This window comes from Oryx dammah, unplaced genomic scaffold (assembly GCF_014754425.2).
Source record: "Oryx dammah isolate SB20612 unplaced genomic scaffold, SCBI_Odam_1.1 HiC_scaffold_1, whole genome shotgun sequence".
Classification (NCBI taxonomy): Eukaryota; Metazoa; Chordata; class Mammalia; order Artiodactyla; family Bovidae; genus Oryx; species Oryx dammah.
Window position 1 is genome coordinate 52637588 of NW_024070185.1, and position 26142 is coordinate 52663729.

At 34.1% G+C, this 26142-nt stretch overlaps 1 protein-coding gene across 3 annotated transcripts in view; it reads left to right on the forward strand.

The window, feature by feature from the left end:
- VPS13A (vacuolar protein sorting 13 homolog A) overlaps positions 1-26142 on the forward strand; it is a 277384-nt gene that overhangs the window by 222808 nt on the left and 28434 nt on the right. The window contains exons 55-69 of one of the 3 annotated variants that reach the window (XM_040257484.1): positions 1386-1539; positions 2074-2220; positions 2406-2487; positions 3087-3156; positions 4017-4122; positions 6525-6638; positions 7962-8107; positions 9436-9517; positions 11068-11181; positions 12259-12334; positions 12420-12583; positions 12895-12940; positions 13042-13165; positions 21116-21230; positions 23644-24227. In XM_040257484.1, coding sequence (XP_040113418.1) covers positions 1386-1539; positions 2074-2220; positions 2406-2487; positions 3087-3156; positions 4017-4122; positions 6525-6638; positions 7962-8107; positions 9436-9517; positions 11068-11181; positions 12259-12334; positions 12420-12583; positions 12895-12940; positions 13042-13165; positions 21116-21230; positions 23644-23715 — 1612 coding nt within the window. In that variant the 3' untranslated portion in view covers positions 23716-24227. Of the gene's footprint in view, positions 1-1385; positions 1540-2073; positions 2221-2405; positions 2488-3086; positions 3157-4016; positions 4123-6524; positions 6639-7961; positions 8108-9435; positions 9518-11067; positions 11182-12258; positions 12335-12419; positions 12584-12894; positions 12941-13041; positions 13166-21115; positions 21231-21418; positions 22196-23643; positions 24228-26142 lie in introns of those variants that run through there. The other 2 variants (XM_040257562.1, XM_040257403.1) reach the window with 2 other exon arrangements.

The window sequence follows — 26142 nt, forward strand, 5'->3', positions numbered from 1 at the left end:
TTGACTTTACTTCCAGGATAACTCACTGTCTTGGTTTTTCTTTCTGTTCCAGCATTCTTAGTCTCACTTCTTGGTGCCTTGTCATTTTCTCAACTGCTTAATATTGGGTATCTTGAGGCTCTCAAACCTGAGTCCACTTCTCTTCTGTTTCAGTTTTATGATTTCAAATACCGTATATATGCAGAAAACTTCTTGAAGTGTATCTTCAGCTAGATTTTTGTTCTGAGTTCTGGACAGACTTGTCTGTCCAGCTACTTACATGATATCTCTGCTTAGGTATCTAAGAGACTTCTTAAGCTTTATAGTATGTAAAACCAAACTCCTTCCTCTTTCTATCAAAACCTGCTTTCCTACTGGAGTTAATGACAACTACATTCTTCTAGTTGCTCATGTCAAAATCTTTGGAATCATCTTTGATTTCTTTATCTTACCCCTAATTTGTTTAACCTTACCCCCTCTAATCCATCTGAAAATATTGTTTTGGATCTTGCTTCAAAACACACATAGACTCTGACCACTTTGGAACGCTTCAGTCTTACCACCCTAGGCAGAACCATCACCATTTTTCTCCTGGCTTACTGCATTACATTCCTAACAAGTTTTCCTGTCCTAGTCTTCATCCTTTATTTTTCTTCCTTGCTTCCCATCCCATCACACAGTTTATTCTTAACCCTTAAGTCAGATCGTATTGCTGATTATCTTCTCATAATCATTCAGTGGGTTCTCATCTCAGAATAAAACTCAGTCTTTACCGTATCCTCAAGGCTTTACATTGTTTCGCCTCTCTTTATCTATCTTACTTCATCTTCTACTCTTAATGTATTCCAAGCATACCAGGCCCCCTTCCTCTTCTTGTGCTGTGGCATGCTCTGCCTTGGAGTCTTTGCTCTAGCTTGTCTCTCTACCGGAAATGTCCGCTGGATAACTACCCCATCTTCTTTAAGGCTGTTGAAATCTCACCTTCTTAATGACACCTCCATTGACCATTCTATTTTGATACTGCAACCCCCTCCACTTTGCATATCCCAGTACTCCAGATCCTCCTTAACCTATCTGCTTTTCCTTCTTTCAAAAGCCATTTTTACCTCCTAATTTATTAAAATATGCTAATTTACTGTTTAGTGTCAGTCTGTCTCTCCTCAGGTAAAAGAAGGTTCCAAAATGGCAGAAACTTTCCCTAATAATATTGCTGCCACCTAGACTAGTGCCTGAATAAGAGTTTAATAAGTATTGGTTGAATGAATTCATGTTTTTAAACTTATAATGTGTTTGCTTACAACTAGAGATATTGCAAAAATTCAGACGGTTTTATAATTCGTGTAATAAACCAGTTAAAATGAAATTGTTTATAAATTAGTACCATGATTTTTGCTTTCATATATAAGTTCTGATGTGGTTTGGGAGACAAAGCCCAAGAAGAAGGCAAGATGGAAGCCAATGAGTGTAAAGCACACTGAGAAATTAGAGAAGGAATTTAAGGAATATGCTGAATCTTCACCGTCAGAAGAGAAGGTTATTGAGTTGGACACTAACATTCTGGTAATATTTTTAAGTATTGATATGAAGTTTTCATTTCTGTTATAATTAGATGAACCACGAGTTCATTTTTAAGGAAAGACAAGTTTGCTTACAAAACAATGAATCTTATTATACGTACTTTATATAGACTATTTTAAAGGAATAGTTCTCTGTCTTAAGATTCAGACTTTTTTAAGTGCTGATGATCTAAGTTATTTTGCTTTATTTTTAAAGTTATTTTTCTTATATTGCTTTATTTTTTGATGAATTTTAGTGAAGTAAAAGTTAAAGAAATAAAGTAAAAAATTTATAGTTATATAAAAGTGATAAAATCAAGTTACCAGGAGTATAAGAATATTTTGTGAATATTATATGAATATTTGTGAGTTGTATGTGTATGGGATATAAAGATCTCAATCAAAACCTTATCAAATATTTAGCCTACTATTTAAATTAATATCATAAAAGTTTTTTGGTACAGATTTCTAAGTTTAGTCAATTAATAAAGAGAAATTCTGTGGGGTCTTTTTTGTTGGCGGTGGGCATATTTTTCAGGTTCGCTTCACACCTGGTGCTACTGACATGAAAATTCTGCAGCCACATGTGACAGCTATAAGAAGAAATTATCTGCCAGCATTAAAAGTAGAATATAGCACATCTGCACATCAGTCATCGTTTAGAATTCAAATTTATAGAATACAGGTAAGTTTGAAAAGATATTCAAATCATATCCTAAAGAAATATGGAAATACAATCAATGTATTCCCACAGTCTGTTTTGTCTGTAGTTTGTTGGACTAGAGTGTTTGATGCCTTCTCCTTAAATTTTGTTATTCTAGTCAGATTCTATAATTAACATATTAATATTCTGACCTGTTTGTTTCTTAGATCCAAAACCAAATACATGGTGCTATATTTCCATTTGTGTTTTATCCCATTAAACCGCCCAAGTCCGTCACCTTGGATTCAGGTTTGTTTCTATTTTTAAATTGCCATAAAAATGGTTGTATTAGCTGTTTGATTTATTTTACTATAAAAGTATGAAGTGAAACCACTCTCAAGTTTAGTTTCTATAGGATCATTGGAAAATTCAATGGCCTGAAAAAAGACCAGGAAGTCCTCAACTAACTTGAATAAAACTGAGTGAATACTAAAAAAACGATTGATTAGAAATGTATATATAATTTTTAGAGATATTAATTTCTTTAAAAGATTACAAATTTGTAAATTCCTAATTTAAAAGCCACTAGAACCTTTGAATAAGGGGATAAGACCGTGAAATCTGTTTTCACAAAGTTGTCCTGATAATTCTAATGTATACCTCTGGTTTAAAATCACTGATGTAAAGGTTCAGTTAACCTAACAGTGAATACAGATAATTAAAAAAAAACAATCCTGCAGTCTGAAATTAAGACTGTGGTAGATCTTACAAATAGCAGTAATTTTAATTCATACTCATGATTTAATACATAATTTAAGTGTCCATTGTGATGTGTATTAAATTACAAGAAAATGCTTATCTTTTATTTAAAGCATCATTAGATTAATCATATTTGTTAACCTTTACAGCACCAAAACCCTTTACTGATGTCAGTATTGTCATGAGATCTGCAGGACATTCGCAGATATCACGTATTAAGTAAGTGTCTTAATATGTTCATTTTGTGTGCATTTAAAGCACAGTTTTGTTTAAATATGAGTTAATTGTACTCTTAAATAAATTTTGGATGAGTCAAAGATTTAAGTGTAAAATGTTAAATTAGAAAGATCATAGAAAAAATCAATTATTTCATAATCTTGAGAAGGCAGAAGACTTCAAATGAATTATACATAATATTAATAAGTCATTTCTAAATTATATGCTTTTTATTACTTTCTTTTTTATTTTCTCTGTTGTTTATTATTACTGCATACTGTTTTATAAACAAGAAAGAAAATAGTATATTCAAATTCAGTCACCACCCATTTCAAAAAACAGAACATTGACAGTAGCATCCATCTATGTATCACTCCCATAATTCTTGTTTCCTCCACTGTATCACCAAGATAAATACTGTTTTTATTCCCTTTTAAAAATACTGGTTTATTATTTATGTGTAGCTAAACATTATGCTTCTTACTTTGCCAAAAGTTCTGCTAATTAAATTTTTTTCAAACTGTAAATATATGCCTTGGACTTGCTTTTTTTATTCAAATTTTTACTAAAATTAATTTACTTTGTTGTATATAGCTAGAGTTTATTTATTATCACTTGTATGTCATATTTCCTTGTGTTACTTTGTGCCAGTTTACTTATAAATTTTCTCTTTGTAGGCATTTTCACATTTTGAGTTTGTTTCTATTATGAACAGTGTTGCCATTATGTTTTTAATCCATTCACCTAGAAAGTCCTAAGTGTCAATGTTTAATATGTGTCTTATATTTTTTCTTTTATAATTTTGTTAATTCAGTTAATCGATAATTTTTAAATGTTTTACCTTGTTGACCTTGCTATTATAGGTATTTCAAAGTGTTAATCCAAGAAATGGATCTCAGGTTAGATCTTGGATTTGTCTATGCTGTATCAGAACTTATGACACCAGCTGAAGTCACTGAAAAAACAGAGGTGAGACTTAAAACAGTAGTATTGATTGGAAGAATTAGGGAAAGAGGGGGACTTTAGAAAACAATGATAACATTATACATTCTTAAATGTATTAATGTGTTTTTAAAAAGTAAAAAAAATTTATTCTGGCACCATGGTTCTATGTTGGTGGAAATCACATACTCAAATTATAGAAGTTGGAAGCAAGACAGCTAACCTTTTGAAGATGAGGTAGCAAATAAGAGGAAAAGTTTTAAGCCAGTAAAAGAGGAAGAAGATAATCAGTCATGTTTACATCACTTATTTCTTCCTATTTTATTTTCCTGTGTTACTTTTGTGTTGATTGATAATTTAGAAGTTTGGATATGACCAGGATATTTGATGAGAAAAGGGATAAGGAAAATAAATATAATATGTTCTTTGTAACTAATAGAAAGATGATAAAATTACAATTGTTAGGTGGATAAGAGATGTTTTATTTTTCAGCCGTTCTTTTAGAAAGAATTTTGAAGATAACACAAACTAGTTTACCTTTGAACAATGTGGGGGTGATGGGCACCAACCCTGTTCTCAGTTGAAAATCTGTGTATAATGTATATTTGGCCCTATGCATACATAGTTCCTCTGTATCCAAGAGTCTGCATCCAAGGAGTCACACAACTGAGGATTGTATAGTACTGTAGTATTTAGTGTGGGGTAGGGGGAAGGGAACATGTATAAGTAGATCCTTGTACTTCAAATCTCTGTTGTTCAAGGGTCAGTTGTACACAGATAAAGACAAGGAAATTATACCTTTTTTCCTTCTAATAGTTCATCGAGCTATAGTTCACATACTATACATTTTACCCAATTAAATTGTATGGTTTAGTAGTTTTTAGTATATTCAGAATTATGCAACTATCACCACCTATTCTAGAACATTTTCTTCACCCCCGAAAGAAAACTGCCTTAGCGTTATGCAAACACTAATGTACTTTCTGTCTATGGATTTTCTTATTATAGATATTTAGTATAAATGGAATCATATACTATATAATGTTTTTTGATGTGTTTCCTTTGATTTAGCATAATGCTTTCGAGGTTCATCCATGTTGTAGCATGTATCAGATTCCTTTTTATGGCCAAGTAATATTCTGCTGTATAGATAAAACACCACGTTTTGTTTATCCATTCATCAGTTAGTAGACATTAGGGTTGTTTGTACAATTTGGCTATTATGAATAATGCTGCTGTGAGTATTTTTGTACAAGTTTTTATGTGGACATATGTTTTCAGTTCTCTTGGGTATTTACCTAGGAGTGAAATTGCTAGGAAGTTGGTAGCTTTGTTTAATAATTTCAAGACTTCTAGACAATTGTCCATAGTTACTGCATTTTATACTCTTCAGCAGAATAAATGAAGATTCTGATTTCAACAGATCTCACTAATACTTACTTGTTATTGTCTGTCCTTTTAATTCAAGCTATCCTAGTAGGTGTGAAGTAGTATATATCACTATGGTTTTGATTTGCATTTATCTAATGAGTAATGATGTTGAATACTTTTGATTTGGTAATTTGTTAATTGAGTACTTGCATATCTGCAATGGAGAAATGTCTGTTCAAATTTTTTGCCTGTTATTTAATGGGTTTGTTTTTTAATTGAATTGTCAAAGTTCTTTATGTATTTTGAATGCAAGCCCCATCCATTTCTGATATATGATTTGCAAATATTTTCTCTAATTCTTTATGTTGTGTTTTACTTTCTATTTGTCTTTTGAAGCACAAAAGCTTTTGATGTTATTGAAGTCCAAAATATTTTTTCTTTTGTTGCTCATGTATTTAGTGTCATTTCTAAGACTCCTTTGCCAAATCCAAGGTTAAAAGATTTAGCCCTGTGTTCTAAGCATTTTAAACTTTTAAGTTCTTAAAATTAGGTGTTTCATTCATATTCAGTTAATTTTTATATATGATATAATTAAGAGTCTAACATCAGTAAATTTTGAAATTGAGAAGTATGAATATTGGTATTTAGTTCTTTTTCAAGATTGTTTTGGCTATTTTGGATCCCTTTGCAGTTCCATATGAATTTTAGAATCAGCTTGCCTTCTTCAGAGAAGTCATGTAGGGTTCTGATAGTGATTACACTGGATGTACAGATCAACTTGGAAGAGGTACATCTTAACAGTATTAAGTCTTCCAACCCTTGAACATGGGATGTTTTCCATTTATGTAGATCTTCATTTTCTTTCAAGAGAGTTTTTATCATTTGAGTATACATTTTATACTTCTTTTTGCTAAATTTGAGTGTTTTATTCTTTTTATAGTATTGTGAACAAAATTGTTATCATAATCTCATTTTTGTTTTTTCCATTGTAAATGTATTGGCTTAATACTTATACAGATATATTCCTTAAGTTTTTAATATTTTATATTCCTTTATAGGTTGAGCTTTTTCATAAAGACATAGAAGCTTTCCAAGAAGAATATAAAATAGTCTCATTAGTAGATTCATCACAAGTCAGTCTCTATGAATACTTTCATATATCTCCTATCAAGGTAAGGAGAAAATAAAAGTCATTTTTATTATTCTTGGTAATCTAGTTAATAGCAAATTGATTTGATCAGTTTAGGGGAATATAGCACTTCAATTCCATTCTTTGATAGTATATAAATTGTGCAACTTCACCATTTAAATATAAGTTAGAAAGGAATGACACTTTTAATTTTTATTCATTTTTATACTCTTTTATCATGTGGAAGCCACCTATAGTATTTGTTTATATGTTTACATTTGACCTAACATTATGTTCATTTACTATCAAAGTGTTGACTGATAATTTTTGAACTTTTATATATGATATTAAAGTTTCAAATAATTTTATAAAATAACCTTGATTTAAAAACTGAAGATTGAATGGAACTAAAAGTAAGTTCTTAACATAAAATTTCTATGAGTTGCATAATATCTGAAGAAAATTGCTGTATAACTGCATACACCATGGTGATCTTCTCTGTAGCTGAAAGACTAAAGAATCTGCCTGCAATGCAGGAAACCGAGGTTTGATCCCTGGGCCAGAAGATCCTCTGGAGAAGGGAATGGTAATCCACTCTAGTATTCTTGCCCGGAGAAATCCCATGGAAAGAGGAGCCTGGTGGGCTACAGTCCATGGGATCACACTGTCAGACACAACTGACTGACTTACACTGCATATACTATATATATATGTACACGCACACACATACACACACACACATATACATGCGTATAATATAAAAATGTCTTTAACTGGCTTCACCATGCTTCCCTGGTGGCTCAGATGGTAAAGCGTCTGCTTGCAATGCTGGAGACCCAGGTTCGACCCATGGTTTGGGAAGATCCCCTGGAGAAGGAAATGGCAACCCACTCCAGTACTCTTGCCTGGAAAATTCCATGGACAGAAGAGCCTGGTAGGCTACAGCCCATGGGGTTACAAAGAGTCGGGCACGACTGAGCTACTTCACTTTCTTTCACCATGATAACTTAATTCTAATAGTTGAAACATTCAACTTGGAGAAATTTTGGAGATATTTGAGTTATTTTCAACAACTTCAACTTCTAGATTGTTACTGTTATTAAAAATTTATAAAGATTAATATTTTCCTAGGTTTACCAAAGAATTGGATTTAGCTAAATAACATACATTACATTGTTGGATTTAAAATTTTTAAAGGTGCTGTTTAGATTTTAAAATCCTTTAACATTCCACTTATTAATTATAATAAAATTAATATCTAGGTTATTTGAAATCTTATGTATGGTATAGTAAATTTAGAATGAGATTGCATTTAAAGAGTTATTATGAGAAAGTGCTTTAAATATTTATCTCTTTATCTCTTTAGTTGCATTTAAGTGTTTCACTGAGTTCAGGCGGTGAAGAAGCAAAAGATTCAGAACAGCATGAAGGACAGATGGCAGTTCGTTCTTTAAATCTTTTGCTGAAGAGTATTGGTGCCACTCTCACAGATGTACAAGATGTAGTTTTTAAGTATGTTCACAATCCAAATCCTTATATTGACAAAAAGTCCATTTTTATATTTACTTTAAAATTTCATAAGTAAAAAAGTATATAAATTACATTGCAGATCATAGGCTAAATATAATTTAATATATTGCCTTAACTATTAAATAGTAGAGTAATTATTAAATAATTTCCTTAATTCAGAGGGACAGAGACTTCCCTGGTGGTCCAGTGGTAAAAACTCCAAGCTCCTACTGTAGAGGGAGAGGGTTTGAATCCTGGTCCAGAGATTCCATACACATGGCAGGGTCAAAAAAAGAAAAAAGAAAGAGGCCATGCAAGTTTGTGTGTTATATAATGCCTTTTTTACTTAAGCAAGGATCCCCAAGAAGATGTATATACTCAAAGATGTGATGTGTAGTGCTTTTAAAGATGTTACTTTAAGTCCTATGGTATCAAGACTCTTTAAAGCATATATAACTAGGAGAAAATAAATACTATGATAGCAGAAATGAAAGAATCTGTTTAAATGGTACAGTCAAGAATTTATACTTTAATGAGTCATAATGTAAGCTATTGGAGTATCTGATCAGAGACTCAGAGTCTGAGTGGAGTCTATAGATGAGAATGACCTTTGCAGATAGCACCTAGAACTATTATTAAGAATAGTAGTAAGAATCAGTGAGTCCAAAGAGGTAACTGTAAATCCAGATAAAAGTTAGGAAATAGTCAAATTAAAAAACATAGGTTTGCAGACATGAAAAACTGGATGAGATTTCTAATCTTGCTCCTGTCCTGTCCTTAGCATGAAGGAAAGGAAGTGTTAGTCACTCAGTTATGTCCGACTCTTTGTGACCCCATGGACTGTAGCCTTAGCATAAAACTTCCCAACTAGTGGATCCAGGTATATGCTGTGAACAGGTTATAAATAAAATGATGGTGAGGGCTCCCATGTGGCTCAGTGATAAAGAATCCCTCTGCCTAGGGAGGAGATGTGGGTTTAATCTCTGGGTTGGGAAGATCCTCTGGAGGAGGAAATGGCAACCTGCTAGTATTCTTGCCAGAAAAATCCTATGGACAGAGGAGTCTGGTGGGCCATAGTCCATGGAGTTGCAAGGAGTCGGACATGACGGAGCACACACACACAAACTTAGGGTGATTCTTCAGCTGTCAGCTAATCAGGGAAAACCTGCAGCAATTGAATCTTGGCCATTCTTGAGCAACTTCTATTTATCTCAGTGAATCAAGCATTTTCTGTGTAGGCCATAGTAGGACAGAATTGAGAAATGAAGTTCATGTTCATGAGTGAGACCCATATGCATTTTTATGTGTTTTTTGTTGTGTTTTCTTTTTAGGCTAGCATTTTTTGAACTCAATTATCAGTTCCATACAACAGCTGAACTACAGTCTGAAGTAATAAGACACTATTCAAAGCAGGTTTGTCTGAGATTATTTTACAGAGGGACAGACTGATATAAAATAGTGAAACCACATATGTAATATATAATTTAGATTTGGCAAGTAAATGAATAGCCATTTTCAAAATTTTAGAACTTGGTTTTTCTCCTCAGGGTTGTGGAAAGAAATTAAGCCCAACTACCATTTCAGATTTTACCTTTACTTTTAGTCTTTGACAGAAATCTTCCTGGATCAGTGTGAACTAGATAAAAATTTTTAAATAATAATTAACTGAGTAACTTACTTCACTTACTTAAAAAAAATAGGTCAAGGGGAACTCTTTATCAGTGAGTAACTGAACACAGGATATTTTTAATGTAATTAAGTTGTTTAGTCAAGCTAGATATTTATTGGATTTTTCTCCATCTCTAAGGAGTCCTATATTTTATGGTATAACTGACAGAGCACTAGGATAACTGTTGTATGGTGGACAGATCACTGAGCATGACTTAAGAAATCTGGGTTTACATTATGGAGAACAGTGTGGAGATTCCTTAAAAAACTGGAAATAGAACTGCCATATGTCTCAGCAATGCCACTGCTAGGCATATACACCAAGAGAACCAGAACTGAACCCCAGTGTTCGTTGCAGCACTGTTGACAATAGCTAGGATATGGAAGCAACTTAGATGTCCATTGGCAGATGAATGGATAAGAAAGTTGTGGTACATATATACAATGGAATATTACTCAGCTATAAAAAGGAACGCATTTGAGTCAGTTCTAATGAGGTGGATGAAACTGGCACCTATTATACAGAGTGAAATAAGTCAGAAAGAAAAACACCAATATAGTATATTAATGCATATATATAGAATTTAGAAAGATGGTAAGCATGACCCTTATGCAAGACAGCAAAAGAGACACAGATATAAAGAACAGACTTTTGGACTCTGTGGGAGAAGGCAAGGGTGGGATGATTTGAGAGAATAGCATTGAAACATATGTATTGCCATATGTGAAATAGATGACCAGTCCAAGTTTGATGCATGAAACAGCATTCAAAGCCAGTCCACTGGGACAGCCCAGGGGGATGGGATAAGGAGGGAGGAGGGTTTGGGACAGGGGGACAGATGTACACCTGTGGCTGATTAATGTCAATGTGTGGCAAAAACTGCTACAGTACTGTAAAGTAATTAGCCTCCAATTAAATAAATTTTTTTAAAAAAGAAAGAAATCTGGGTTTGGATCTCAGTTTCACTGTTTATATGACTCAGCATCATTTGACCTGTGTGCTTCTGTAGTCTATAAAATGGTGGCAGTAATAACAACTGTCACACATAGTTGTAAAAGTGAAAGTATTTTGAATATTCTAAAACTCTATTTAAATAGAGTCATATTACTTCTAATATTCTAATACCAAATTGCTTTTTTAAATTAAGACTAGTGATGAATAGGTGATATGGGATAGTTTGAAATTGCTGGTGAGAATGTTAGCCTGAAAAAAAACTAGATATATGTACTAAATGTAAGGAAAAAAATATTAACTCAATTATCTGATTTGACTAATGTTTATATTTCATTTTTAGGCCATTAAACAGATGTATGTACTCATTCTTGGACTTGATGTTTTGGGAAATCCCTTTGGCTTGATAAGAGAATTTTCTGAAGGTGTAGAAGCATTTTTTTATGAACCTTACCAGGTAACATAGTTAATCTTGTACAATATATCACACTAATCCTTTTGAATAAATAATTCATTCCTTTAGCAGATATAAGTTGCTATATAAAACAGATGATCAGCAAGGTCCTACTGTATATATCACAGGGAAGTTTATTCAATATCCTGTAAAAAACCATAATGGGAAGAGTATGAAGAAGTATATACACACACACACAAGTATATATAACTGAATCACTTCAGTGTATACTGGTAACCAACACATTGTAAATGAACTATACTTCGGTGCATCCCAATTGTTAATTTGAATTGTAGGTGTAAATAGATTTTTTAAAACAACGAAAGGACATAATTTTGAAACAATGGTAAGAGGTTTTGCAAAATCTTGGAAGAACTGTTTACCTTTTCCTTCAAAACTTAAGACTTTACTAAGAAATACCAAATTTTAAGTGATCTGTTGGAATATTAAAAGTGGATAAAGTTTACACTATAGTAGAATCAAGATACCCATGGACATGCAGTCTTGCTTTGCACAGTGGTGTGTGACAGTAAAAATAACCACGTAAGCTGACAGTATGCGAAGCAGTCTTCATATTCAGTGGCAGAAATTGGTGGCCAATCTATCTATGTCCCTTAAAACATTCCTGTCTAAACATTCAAAACTCTCCCACTTTGACTTTTAAACATAGAGGATAATGAAAAATAAAATACATTTGATATTTATTTTGTACACTGTAATCTAAAACGTTAGAAATACTAAGAATTAAAGTGTTTTTATTTTTCTGAAAAATTTTCAAGAGTAGTTTGTGATTACCTTCTCATATATAGCTTATAATCCATGTAAGCATCTTTTGTATACTTTGGTGAATAATCATATTCCTTTCTAAGTTTGGATCAACTTCCAGCACTTTATCCTTTGTACTTCGAAAGTCATAAATATCTGAGCGTTCTGTTAATGCGAAGTTTTCTTCTGATGTCAGTTTCTCTAGGACATCTTTATTCTTTCTGTCACAACTACCTTCATTGTATATTTTTAAAAATTTTTACCTTTAAAAGTAACAGTAACTTTATTTACTGTTATTATATTTTGACCCTTTAGGGAGCCATCCAGGGTCCTGAAGAGTTTGTGGAAGGAATGGCACTAGGACTGAAAGCACTAGTTGGTGGAGCTGTTGGTAAGAAAGAATGCCCACCAAGGATCATTATGCTAGAAAGTAAGGAAATGTTTGGTTTTTACTAAAGGTCTTATAATTTTGCCAGGTGGACTAGCTGGTGCTGCCTCCAAAATCACCAGTGCTATGGCTAAAGGGGTGGCAGCTATGACTATGGATGAAGACTATCAACAGAAGAGAAGAGAAGCCATGAATAAGCAACCAGCTGGTCTTAGAGAAGGCATCACTCGTGGAGGAAAAGGCTTAGTTTCTGTAAGAAATTTCCCATAGTTGTGAACTTTTGAGGAATATCTTTTAAAGCCACATTCTATGAGAAAGGAAATAGAAAACTTGCGCATTCACTCAAATATTATTTGGATGTTAGAGGAGCAGTGGGGTTGTCATATATAAAAAAATATGTCAGTAGCCTTTAAAATACTCTGTTTAAATAAAATATGTAGGAAATACATTAATTCTGGTAGCATCTAGAAAGCAGCGTTCTGTATTTCTTTTGTAAGCCAGACTTGGTTCTTCAAAGTATCACATTAAATTATTGTAAATTTTCATTTGTGCTTTTCCTCTAGGGTTTTGTAACTGGCATAACAGGAATTGTTACAAAACCAATCAAAGGTGAGTATAATAATTCTTTTGGATGATATATATATTTCATGAATTGATTCCTTTTTTATTCTTAATCCAGTTGTCAAAAACTCTGTCTTTTTTCTTTCCAGGAGCTCAGAAAGAAGGAGCAACTGGTTTCTTTAAAGGTGTTGGGAAAGGTTTAGTTGGAGCAGTGACAAGGCCAACTGGAGGCATCATAGACATGGCTAGCAGTACATTTCAGGGAATAAAAAGGTAAATTCTCCTGATGTAAAATGCTTCACCCAAGAGAAATGAGGTAAATCTGTTTGACCCGGGGCACTTAGCTATGAACCCAATAATAACAGCAAGTTACATATGATCTTCCTAATTGCTTTTGATACTTTTTTGCATTGCATCATTTCACCTTCACTTCTGCTTTATTCATCATTCATTCCCAGAAGCCTTGGGAGGAAACATTTGGCAAGTTCAGCTTTTTACTTATACTTTACAATAATGTAATTCTATACATTAGTTATAAAATTAGCAAATGTAATACTCTAATTCCTTTTTTGAGAAGTAAAGAATGACTTTTTATATTCCTTGTTCACACTCAGCTTGCATTCATACCTTCCTTTATGATTTCATTTTCTGTGAACTGTTACATCTTTTCTGTTTCTCGTCACTTGTGCAAATAATTTTAAAACATGTTCTTTTTTCCTCCAAATTATATTTATTATAAGACTAATATTTACATTAGTTACATTATTGCTGCCTCTATTCTAGAAGTTTGTAACATATAAAACAATTGATTAAATTCATGCTAATGAATTTAACTTAGAAACCAAACTTACAAAGTTGGTGGGTGAATATCTCCCTGATCTTTTTTCTTTCGTATTATCTTTCACTTCCTGTTCTATAGGAATAATCGTTGTCATTAAATGAACTGCTCCTTTTAAGTTGCTATTTCATACTATTCTCATGATGCAGTGTTTACTGTTTAAAGTTAAGATGTCAATCTATGCCAAAACCAATACAGAATTGTAAAGTAAAAATTAAAAATAAATAAATAAATTAAAAAAAAAAAAGTTAAGATTAGGAAAAAAACCTCAGTTTCTTCTGCCTGTAACGTTGGTTTCACAAATATAATTATTAAATCATAGTCATCAGATAAACTCAAAAGTCAGTGAAAATAAGGAATTATACATGGCAATCGGAGAAGAAAAAGAAATAAAAGGAATCCAAATTGGAAAAGAAGTAAGACTGTCACTGTTTGCAGATGACATGATTCTATACATGAAAAATCCTAAAGATGCTATCAGAAAACTGCTGGAGCTCATCAATGAATTCAGTAATATTGCAGGCTATAAAATTAATACACAGACATCTCTTGCATTCATATACATTAACAACAAAAAATCAGAAAGAGAAATCAAGGAAAAGTCCCATTTACCATTACATCAAAAAAATAAAATATCTAGGAATGAATCTACCTAAGGAAGCAAAAGACCTATACTTTGAAAACTATAAGACACTGATGAAAGAAATCAAAGACCATATAAAGAGATGGAAAGATATACCAAGTTCTTGGATTGGAAAATCAATATTGTCAAAATAACTATACTGCTTAAGGCAATCTTCAGATTCAGTGAAATCCCTATGAAATTAATGGCATTTTTCACAGAATTAGACCAGAAAAAATTTACAATTTGTGTGGAAGCACAGTTCACTTCAGTCACTCAGTCGTGTCCGACTCTTTACGACCCCATGATTTGCAGCACGCCAGGCCTCCCTGTCCATCACTAACTCCCAGAGTTCACTCAGACTCACGTCCATCGATTCCGTGATTCCATCCAGCCATCTCATCCTCTGTCGTCCCCTTCTCCTCCTGCCCTCAATCCCTCCCAGCATCAGAGTCTTCTCCAATGAGTCAACTCTTCGCATGAAGTGGCCAAAGTACTGAAGTTTGAGCTTTAGCATCATTCCTTCCAAAGAAATCCCAGGACTGATCTCCTTCAGAGTGGACTGGTTGGATATCCTTGCAGTCCAAGGGACTCTCAAGAGTCTTCTCCAACACCACAGTTCAAAAGCATCAATTCTTTGGCGCTCAGCCTTCTTCACAGTCCAACTCTCACAACCATACATGACCACAGGAAAAACCATAGCCTTGACTAGACGGACTTTAGTCGGCAAAGTAATATCTCGGCTTTTGAATATGCTGTCTAGGTTGATCATAACTTTTCTCCCAAGGAGTAAGTGTCTTTTAATTTCATGGCTGCAGTCACCATCTGCAGTGATTTTGGAGCCCAAAAAAATAAAGTCTGACACTTTTTCTGCTGTTTCCCCATCTATTTCCCATGAAGTGATGGGACCGGATGCCATGATCTTCATTTTCTGAATGTTGAGCTTTAAGCCACCTTTTTCACTCTCCTCTTTTACTTTGATCAAGAGGCAGTTGAGTTCCTCTTCACTTTCTGCCCTAAGGGTGGTGTCATCTGCATATCTGAGGTTATTGATATTTCTCCCAGCAGTCTTGATTCCAGCTTGTGTTTCTTCCAGTCCAGCGTTTCTCATGATGTACTCTGCATAGAAGTTAAATAAGCAGGGTGACAATATACAGCCTTGACATACTCCTTTTCCTATTTGGAACCAGTCTGTTGTTCCATGTCCAGGTCTAACTGTTGCTTCCTGACCTGCATACAGATTTCTCAAGAGGCAGATCAGGTGGTCTGGTATCCCCATCTCTTTCAGAATTTTCCACAGTTGATTGTGATCCACACAGTCAAAGGCTTTGGCATAGTCAATAAAGCAGAAATACATGTTTTTCTGGAACTCTCTTGCTTTTTCCACGATCCAGCGGATGTTGGCAATCTGATTTCTGGTTCCTCTGCCTTTTCTAAAACCAGCTTGAACATCTGGAAGTTCATGGTTCACGTATTGCTGAAGCCTGGGTTGGAGAATTTTGAGCATTACCTTACTAGCGTGTGAGATGAGTTCAGTTGTGCGGTAGTTTGAGCATTCTTTTGCGTTGCCTTTCTTTGGGACTGGAATGAAAACTGACCTTTTCCAGTCCTGTGGCCACTGCTGAGTTTTCCAAATTTGCTGGCATATTGAGTGCAACACTTTCACAGCATCATCTTTCAGGATTTGAAATAGCTCTATTGGAATTCCATCACCTCCACTAGCTTTGTTCATAGTGATGCTTTCTAAGGCCCACTTGACTTCACATTCCAGGATGCCTGGCTCTAGATGAGTGATCACACCATCGTGATTATCCGGGTCATGAAGATCTTTTTTGTACAGTTCTTCTAATAGCCCAAGCAATCCTGAACAAACAAAACAACTGGAGGAATTGGGATCCCTGACTTCAGACTATACTACAAAGCTACAATAATCAAAACAGAATAGTACTGGAACAAAAACAGAGATACAGATCAACGGAACAGGATAAAAAGTCCCTAGATAAACCCATGTACCTATAGGTCACCCTATCTCTGATAAAGGAAGCAAGAATATACAATGTAGAAAAGTCTCCTCCATGAGTGGTTCCAGAAAAACTGAACAGCTGCATGTAAATGAGTACAATTAGGACACTTCCTAACATCATGCTGCTGCTACTAAGTTGTGTCAGTCATGTCCGACTCTGTGTGACCCCATAGACAGCAGCCCACCAGGCTCCCCCGTCCCTGGGATTCTCCAGGCAAGAACACTGGAATGGGTTGCCATTTCCTTCTCCAATACATGAAAGTGAAAAGTGAAGGTGAAGTCGCTCAGTCGTGTGCGACCCTCAGCGACCCCATGGACTGCAGCCTTCCAGGCTCCTCCGTCCATGGGATTTTCCAGGCAAGAGTACTGGAGTGGGGTGCCATTGCCTTCTCTGTCCTAACATCATACATAAAAATAAACTCAGAATGTGTTAAATACCTAAATGTAAGACCAGATACTTTACTATAGGAAAAGGAGTACATCAAGGCTGTATATTGTCACCCTGCTTATTTAACTTATATGCAGTTTATAAACTTATAAATTTAACTTATTTAATTTAACATCATGAGAAACACTGGGCTGAATGAAACACAAGCTGGAATTAAGATTGCCGTGAGAAATCTCAGTAACCTCAGATATGTAGATGACACCACCCTATGGCAGAAAGTGAGGAAGAACTAAAGAGCCTCGTGACAAAAGTGGAAGAGGAGAGTGGAATAGTTGGCTTAAAGCTCAACATTCAGAAAACTAAGACCATGGCATCTGGTCCCATCACTTCATGGGAAATAGATGGGGAAACAGTGGCAGACTTTATTTTGGGGGGCTCCAAAATCACTGCAGATGGTGGCTGCAGCCATGAAATTAAACGATGCTTACTCCTTGGAAGGAAAGTTACGACCAACCTAGACAGCATATTAGAAAGCAGAGATATTACTTTGCCAACAAAGGTCCATCTAGTCAAGGCTATTGTTTTTCTAGTAGTCACGTATGGATGTGAGAGTTGGACTCTAAAGCAAGCTGAAGAATTAATGCTTTTGAACTGTGGTGTTGGAGAAAGACTCTTGAGAGTCCCTTGGACTGCAAAGAGATCCATCCAGTCCATTCTAAAGGAGAGCAGTCCTGGGTGTTCATTGGAAGGACTGATGTTGAAGCTGAAACTCCAATACTTCAGTTACCTGATGTAGAGAGCTGACTCATTTGAAAAGACCCTGATGCTGGGAAAGATCTGAAGGTGGAAGGAGGAGAAGCAACAGGATGAGATGGTTGGATGGCATCCCCAATTCAATGGACATGAGTTTGAGTAACCTCTGGGAGTTGGTGATGGACAGAAAGGCCTGGCGTGCTGCAGTCCATGGGGTCGCAGAGTCAGACATGACTGAGCGACTGAACTGAACTAAACTGGAGACCAGATGCTATAAAACTCTTAGAGAAAAACACAGGCAGAATACTCTGACATAGTTCGCAGCAAGATCTTTTTTGGTCCACCTCCTAGTGTAATGAAAATAAAAATAAAAACAAAAGTAAACAAATGGGACCTAATTAAACTTAAAAGCTTTTCCAGACCACCTGACCTGTCTCCTGAGAAATCTGTTGCGGGTCAAGAAGCAACACTTAGAACTGGATATGGAACAACAGACTGGTTCCAAATTGGGAAAGGAGTATGTCAAGGCTATATATTGTCATCCTGCTTATTTGAAGCCTAGCTTGGAGAATTTTGAGCATTGCTTTGCTAGCTTGTGAAATGAATTCAGTTGTGCAGAAGTTTGAACATTCTTTGGCATTGACTTTCTTTGGGATGGAAAAGACCCTGATGCTGGGAGGGATGGGGGCAGGAGGAGAAGGGGACGACAGAGGATGAGATGACTGGATGGCATCACCAACTCAATGGACATGAGTAAACTCCGGGAGTTGGTGATGGACAGGGAGGCCTGGCATGCTGCCATTCATGGGCTCGCAAAGAGTTGGACACGACTGAACTGACTGAACTGAACTTTGGAATGAAAACTGACAGTGGGTTAATCTCCAAAATATATAGACAACTCATGCAGATCAATAGCAAAGAAACAAATAACCCAATCAAAAAATGTGTGAAAGACCTAAACAGACATTTCTCAAGAGAAGACATAGTGATGGCTAAAAAAGCACATGGAAAGATGCCCAGTGTCACTGATTATTAATGCTAGAGAAATGCAGATCGGAACTACAACCAGTCAGAATGGCCATCATCAATAAAATCTACAGACAATAAATGCTGGAGAGGGTGTGGAGAAAAGGAAACCTTCCTACAAGTTGGTGACAATGTAATTAGTACAACCACTATGGAGAACAATATGGGAGTTCCTTAAAAAACTAAAAATAGAGCTAGCATATGATACAGCTGTCCCACTCAAGGACATTTATATCTGGAGAAAATCATAATTCCAAAAGATACATGCCCCCCAAGTGTTCACTGAAGCACTGTTTACAATAGCCAGGATATGGAAGCAACCTAAATGTCCATCAACAGATGAATGGATAAAGAAGATGTGGTACAGATATACAATGGAATATTATTAGCCATAAAAATAAATAAAATAATGCCATTTGCAGTGATATGGATGAAGCTAGAGATTGTCAGAATGAGTGAAATAAGTCACAGACAAATATATGATATTGCGTACGTGTGGAATCTACAAAAATGGTATGAATGAACTTATCTACAAAGCATAAATAGTTACAAATGTAGAAAACAAACTGGATACCAGGGGTTAGGGAACGTGAAAATGAAAGTCGCTCAGTCGTGTCCAGCTCTTTGTGACCCCATGCACTATATACAGTCCATGGAATTCTCCAGGCCAGAATACTGGAGTGGGTAGCCGTTCCCTTCTCCAGGGGATCTTCCCAACCCAGTGATTCAACCCAGGTCTTCTGCATTGCAGGCAGTTTCTTTACCATCTGAGCTATCAAGGAAGCCCAGGGGTAGGGAAGGGAGGGATAAATTGGGAGATTGGCTTTGACATATACACACTTTTATATATAAAATACATAATAGTAAGGACCTACTATATAGCACAGGGAACTCTACTCAGTACTCTGTAATGGCCTATATGGGGAAAGAATCTAAAAAAATGGATATATGTGTATGTGTAACTGATTCATTTTGCTGTGCACCTGAAATTAACACAGCTGTGTAAATGAACTATATTCTAATAGAAATTAATTCTAAATAAAATGTCCTTCTTTGTGTCTAACAGGAACTTTTTAAGTCTGATTGTTTCCGATTTAGTAGAGCCATCTCAGCTCTCTTTTGGTAATTATTTACATGGTATATGTTTTTCCATCCTTTTACTTTCAATTTATCTGTGTCTTTGACTCTAAAATGAGCCTCTTATGGGCAGCATATAATTGGATCACATTTTTTTATCCATTCTGCCAATTTTTGCTTTTACCTGGAGAATTGATCCATATGTATATGTTTATACTATGGATACATTCAGTTCAGTTCAGTCGCTCAGCTGTGTCCAACTCTTTGCAACCCCATGAATCACAGCACAACAGGCCTCCCTGTCCATCACCAACTCCCAGAGTTCACTCAAACTCATGTCCATCGAGTCAGTGATGCCATCCAGCCATCTCATCCTCTGTCGTCCCCTTCTCTTCCTGCCCCCAATCCCTCCCAGCATCAGGGTTTTTTCCAATGAGTCAACTCTGTACATGAGGTGGCCAAAGTATTGGAGTTTCAGCTTCAGCATCAGTCCTTCCAATGAACACCCAGGACTGATCTCCTTTAGAATGCACTGGATGGATCTCCTTGCAGTCCAAGGGACTCTCAAGAGTCTTCTCCAGCACCAGAATTCAAAAGCATCAATTCTTCAGCACTCAGCTTTCTTCACAGTCCAACTCTCACATCCATACATGACCACTGGATATATTACATGCTCTTAATATTTATTGAATGGGTGAATATTTGTGGAATGTTTGAATAATCAAATAAGTGAGTCGATCTCATATATGCCCATAACAGTCAAAAATGTTAACATATTACCAAATTCAGCAATGTGTATATGTGTTTCAAACAGTACATATCAAGCCTCAGAAAGGAATGTGAAGGTATTTGAACATTAGAAAATCATGTAATGTGACTTAAAACATGAATAGATTGAAGGAGATAAACCATAGAATTACAGCAATGACCGGGGGGAAATTCCCTATTTAAATCCATTGCTCATTCAAGATTTCAGTAACAATGACCAAAAACAAACTGTTAGGAAACTAAAAGTAGAAATTAACTTACTTGGCTTCACAAGAAGTGCCTTAAAAAAAAAATTTGCTGATATCTATACTTCATGAAGAACTCTTTGAAGCTTTCTTTTTAAAGGTTAGGAACAAGAGAAGGGTGCTTGAGTGCCATCTTTAGCATTGTGTTGGAGAAGCTAATAATGCAATATAGTAGGAAATAGGGAAAGCAAAAGAAATTAAAAGTCTTAAATCGGAAGAGAAAAAGCAGTACTCATATGATGATTCTCTGATTCTCGTCCACAAAGAAAATCCAAGAGAATCTATACAAAAACTTCTTTACAGTTCTACATTTTTCTAGAAAACTTACACTATTTGTGTCAGAAGACAGGTTTTAAAATGGAGAAGTGAGGTAATGGTCTTATTTAGTCCAAAAGATCTTTTTTAGTGTTAATAGTTGCATTTTAAAGTATACTAGGAGTTTTTGAGTAATTTTTAAAGTCAAGTTATACATTTTCCCTCTAGAGCAACAGAGACTTCTGATGAAGTGGAGAGTCTGCGACCCCCTAGGTTCTTTAATGAAGATGGAGTTATCAGACCTTACAGGTTGAGGGATGGTACTGGAAATCAAATGTTACAGGTGGGTGAAGAAGTAACTTACTAATTAAAATTAATTTAGTCATCAGTTTTTTTTTAGGTAGCTATATATTGCTTTAAATATGTATTTGGATATTTGGGCTTTTATAGTTCTGCTTGATTTCATTTAAAGTTTCTTACATTTACTTAGGTTTTAAATGTGCTATGAGATCTTTTTTTTCTTTTTTACAGGCATCAAAAAGTTTGATATGAAAACAGTTAATGCATGACTTTGCAAGTGAAAGCCAACAATAGATTTTAGTCTTAAAATTTACAAACTACATACAACTGTTTCAGTATTTTGAATGCAAAGAAAAGCTTTTATATTGGTAACATTTTATATAGAGTTTTTAGCAGATCTGATCTTTTTATAGAATATTCTTAGTTCTGTACTGGATTTGCTAGATTTGTTGAAAGCCATTGTGCCTTATGTTCCTTCATAGTTGATGGTGCTTATTTACCCAGTTAGACAGTTTCTGTTTAGGGTACTTCCTTCAAACCACTAATATTCCAGATATAATCCTCCTGTCGAGTTAGACAATATAAGGAAAAAAATCATGACTACTGCTATTGTGAATTCTTGGGTTCTCCTTTTCTTTTGAAGTTGCTTAAATGGCCATGACTCTTCCTCCTGCTCTGTGTTTGTATGGTCTATTTAAAACCCTGTGAAATTAATAAGCAATTCACATGAAAACCAGCGTCTTTTAGTAAAGAAAGTTAGCTTTTGGAGCAATAGTAAGTTTGAAGGTGGAGTATTTTATCTGTATATAGCTTTTACTTTGTAAATTGGACTTTCTAAAATCTGGGTTATGCTGTAGATATTCACAAGAGGATATACCAATTTAAAGTCATTTCTGTGGTTTAGATGTGTAATGCTAAATTAAATGATTTATTTTAAAACAAGGAGTCATTCTGTTGTACAGACTTGAAAATATTCATAGTAATAATAAATGGTGGGGAGATACGGTCTTTCCTCTATAGCCTTGATATTTTAAATATTGTTACGTTTAAAGTGATCAGGGTAAAGATTTCAAATTTTAATATTTTACCCACTACATGCCCAGTATATAATTTTGCATTAAACATACTTCCATAAACTCTAAGCATTGTGTTAATATATGACATTTAGTTTTGTGGTTTTACATTGTGTTAAAATGTTTTTAAAGCATCAAAATAATTGCATGTTGGGATAAAACTGGCAATCTACTGAGAGATTGTATTCTAAATAGCATGTTGACAGACTCTTAAGGATAGTATATCATTCCTTGGAAATGTTGTAGAAATCCCCCATAGTTATACCTGCCTTCCCTTATTAGAACATAATTAACATATTATTAATTCATTTTATTATACTGAATAGTTAATATTCAGTGAAGAGAATTTAGAGTGGTGAAGAGAGTTTAGACATACATCCTCATTATTAGAGAACAGATGAAAAGGAAGCCATGAGATACCAAAAGTTTCTCATGTTTGATCTCTTGATTTCAGTAACAAGTGAATTTGTCCTACACTTTTTTCCATTGATTGTTTTTGAAAGCTTTAAAGTTTGGGATTTAAGGCCATGACTATTGACTGTATTTTTAAACATTCCTATTATTTTCAGAGGGCCAGTCTTAGTATTAATTGCTGAAAGAGCTGTTTAAATGACTAAAAATTCATCCTTGTCAGCCACTACTTATTTTTCAGCAAGTGCAATAAGCACTGTATTAGTCTGAATACCTATAGGAATTCACCAGATGTCTTAGGATGTTTGTGTTTGGCATTATTCCCTCACAGGTGTAAGAAGTGGGTTGTTGCTTTAGTGATAACAGTAATTTTTTGAATTAAAACTTTACTGTTAGCAAATACTAAAATACATAAATACCAGTACTGTTGTAAAGAAGTAGGTGACACATAATCTGTATTTCAAATCTCATCTACCTCAATTTAACCTAGGTGATTTAACAATAATGCCCTTAGAAAATATTTAGTACTTTCAGATGTTTGTCCTTTTATTTTCTAACTTTTTAAAAAGGGTGCTCTGTGTTTACTAAATTATATGTGCCTATGTTTGGTAACTAAATATGAGATACACTCTGATTGTATACCTTTCTGTCTAGAAGGTGACACATTATTATAGTACTTCCTAGTAGTCTGTTAAAGTTGCCTACTAGAGAAAGAAAATAATTCTAACACAGTCATGGAATAATTTACTGATATCATCAAGTTATTTTATACATTAAATGTGCCAACCACTGGGGTTTAGTTAAGTCTATTAGATTATAAAATATAATATCCATAATTACTACCCCATAAGTGGGGTAGTAATTATGGATATTAGTGACTTCTTGAACATGTCATAATTGTACATGTTTTCCAAGCAGTTTGCCATACTTAACTAACCTTTGTGCTTCTTTTTTTCTTTACCATGCTTACAGAAAATTCAGTTCTACAGGGAGTGGATTGTGACTCACAGTAGAAGTAGTGATGATGATGATGACGATGATTAGATTCTGAAATGTTAAAATCTATATGTTCTTTGTAATTTTATTTGGGATGTTTCATTAACATGTTTTATATGATTACTACCATAATGCCTATATGTCCATTTTTAGAGAGATAAAAGTACTTTTTCCTTTTAAAATGTTCTTCTGTTTTCAGAAACAAAAATTACTGCATTAAGCACAAAAAAATGTATTTTACAGCCAAAGTAGGGCATGCCATATATTACAGCATTTGCTTGTATGTATTTTATAGCTTTGCAATAACAGTTTGTCTTTAAGATTTAAAATTAGACAATTTTAAAAAATGTTCATTAGTTTCATTTTAAATTATCTGCTTATTTGTTAGCAAAATGCTGTTTTTAATGTTCTCTGTAGATTTTATGGGCTGTATTATAATGTCATTGAGTTTTGAAAAAAAGAAAAATAGTAGCCAGTCAATAATTTATACTTATTCAGCATTTCAGAAGTATTTTGTCAAATTTCTTTTAATAATAATAAACTTCTGTAACTTGAAGCGATACAAATTTGTTGTTCTATTCCAAAATCTAATAGGTTTAACTACTATTATAAGAAACATTCATGATTTGTTTTAAAGGTTATACAGTGAAATAATTTATAGTCTGAGAGTGAAAAAGATGTTCTTTGATTCTCCTTATAATTTCATTTTATTATGTATAGTTTTTGTGAAACAGTGAAAAAAGTTGGTTTTACGTCATTTTAACTTACATATCCATGTGCTATATCCTTATTGTAAAATGTTATGAATTACTTCAGGACATTAGAAGAATTTTTATAGTAAGCATAGATATATGTATTTCTTTTGGGTAATATTGGAAAAATGTCATAATCTATGTTTCTGAAAGATCTATAAGGAAATCTGTTTTATGTTTTGTGTGCCGAAGGCTTTCTTTTTAATATCAACCTAGATGAAAACTTTTGTTCTATCTTTCTGTTATACCAGATGTACTTAAAAAGCACATCTTTTTAATGTACTCTCATTGTATATCTGTCTAGAAAGTAGCAATTATTATAATGCTTCCTAGTTTTTAATACTCATTAAATAACTGAGTACTTAATGTACATCAGTTAATGACTGTTAATAGTATGATGTATAATCCCTTATGACTGCTCTGCATTTGGATCAACAGAGGAACATTTACCTTATGTTAAGCATTTTGCTTATAATAAACTTATATCAGATTGTAGTAGATAATTGCCATAATTGTTCACCTTTTGGTTTATTCAGCCAATAATTAATTGAGTCTCTTCTGATTCTTAGGTTTATCAAGATTTTATCTCTATAAATTATTATTCCCTATTTCTTAGAAAATGAGTATTTCAGATTTTTGATACTGAGGTTACCAAAAAAAGAAGCTAAACATTTAGCTCTTGAAATTCTACCTTCCTAGCATTGATTCAAGAAATCAAGGTTATGTATGCTAAAACTAAAAATATCTTTGACAAAAATATCTTCTTATTCCTCATCAAATATATAGAAAATGAGTATGAGTATGTATGCTAAAAAGAAATACGTGACTGTCAAAGAATTTACGTACTGTTTTCCTCAAAATATTATATTCTTATCTTTTAGAATAAGTAAATAAATTAAAACACTGAAGCCATTAAAGTAGTCACTACTGAAATCAGAGACAATTTGTATTTGTCAGCATCCACTGCTTTCTTACCCTTGGTCAAAATCAAAGCCTGCTGCTTCTCCTGGAAGCTGAAACAGAGTCTGTTGTTATGTATAGTGTGTGCCTGAGGAAGGAAGGGTCTGGTGATTTCTTCGTTGACTTCTTAGATTGCAGCTTTGCTAAACATGAGGCCTTTCTAAAGGGGAAAATGCTAAACTGCTTATTTGCAAGACATTTACAACTGAGCTTCCTTTGATTGATCTGTGACACTTAATTCTGTGGTACAGATTTCATAAAGGTCCATAAGAATTTATCTGGAAACAGTTCTGGATATTTCAGCAGTGCCTTACCATGTTAATGAAAACTGGAGGTAGAATTACATTTACTTAAGATTTCCGGAATAGTAAAGAGATTTAAAATAATATTTTAAATTAACTTGTACACTTTGTTCATGTGGCCTTAGGGATTCATCCTTAAGGATTTAGCCCTTGGAAGTGACATATATTCTTTTAACAGTATAATTGCCCTTGTTCTTTCTGTTTCTGTTTTCTTGTCCCAGTGAAATACTCTTTTCAAACTTCTCTGCTGACCGGTATTAATTATTTTTCTAGTTCTAAAAGTATATTTATTGTTACTTTTATTTGAGAAAAACTCAAGACTGAGGATTGCTATATGGTTTCTTGATAGAGATATAGAACTTTGACAAAAATGTCTTCTTATTCCTCATCAAATATATAGAAAATGAGTTCAATTTTGGGATTTTAAATAATATGAACAATTATTTTGTTGATTAGTGGCT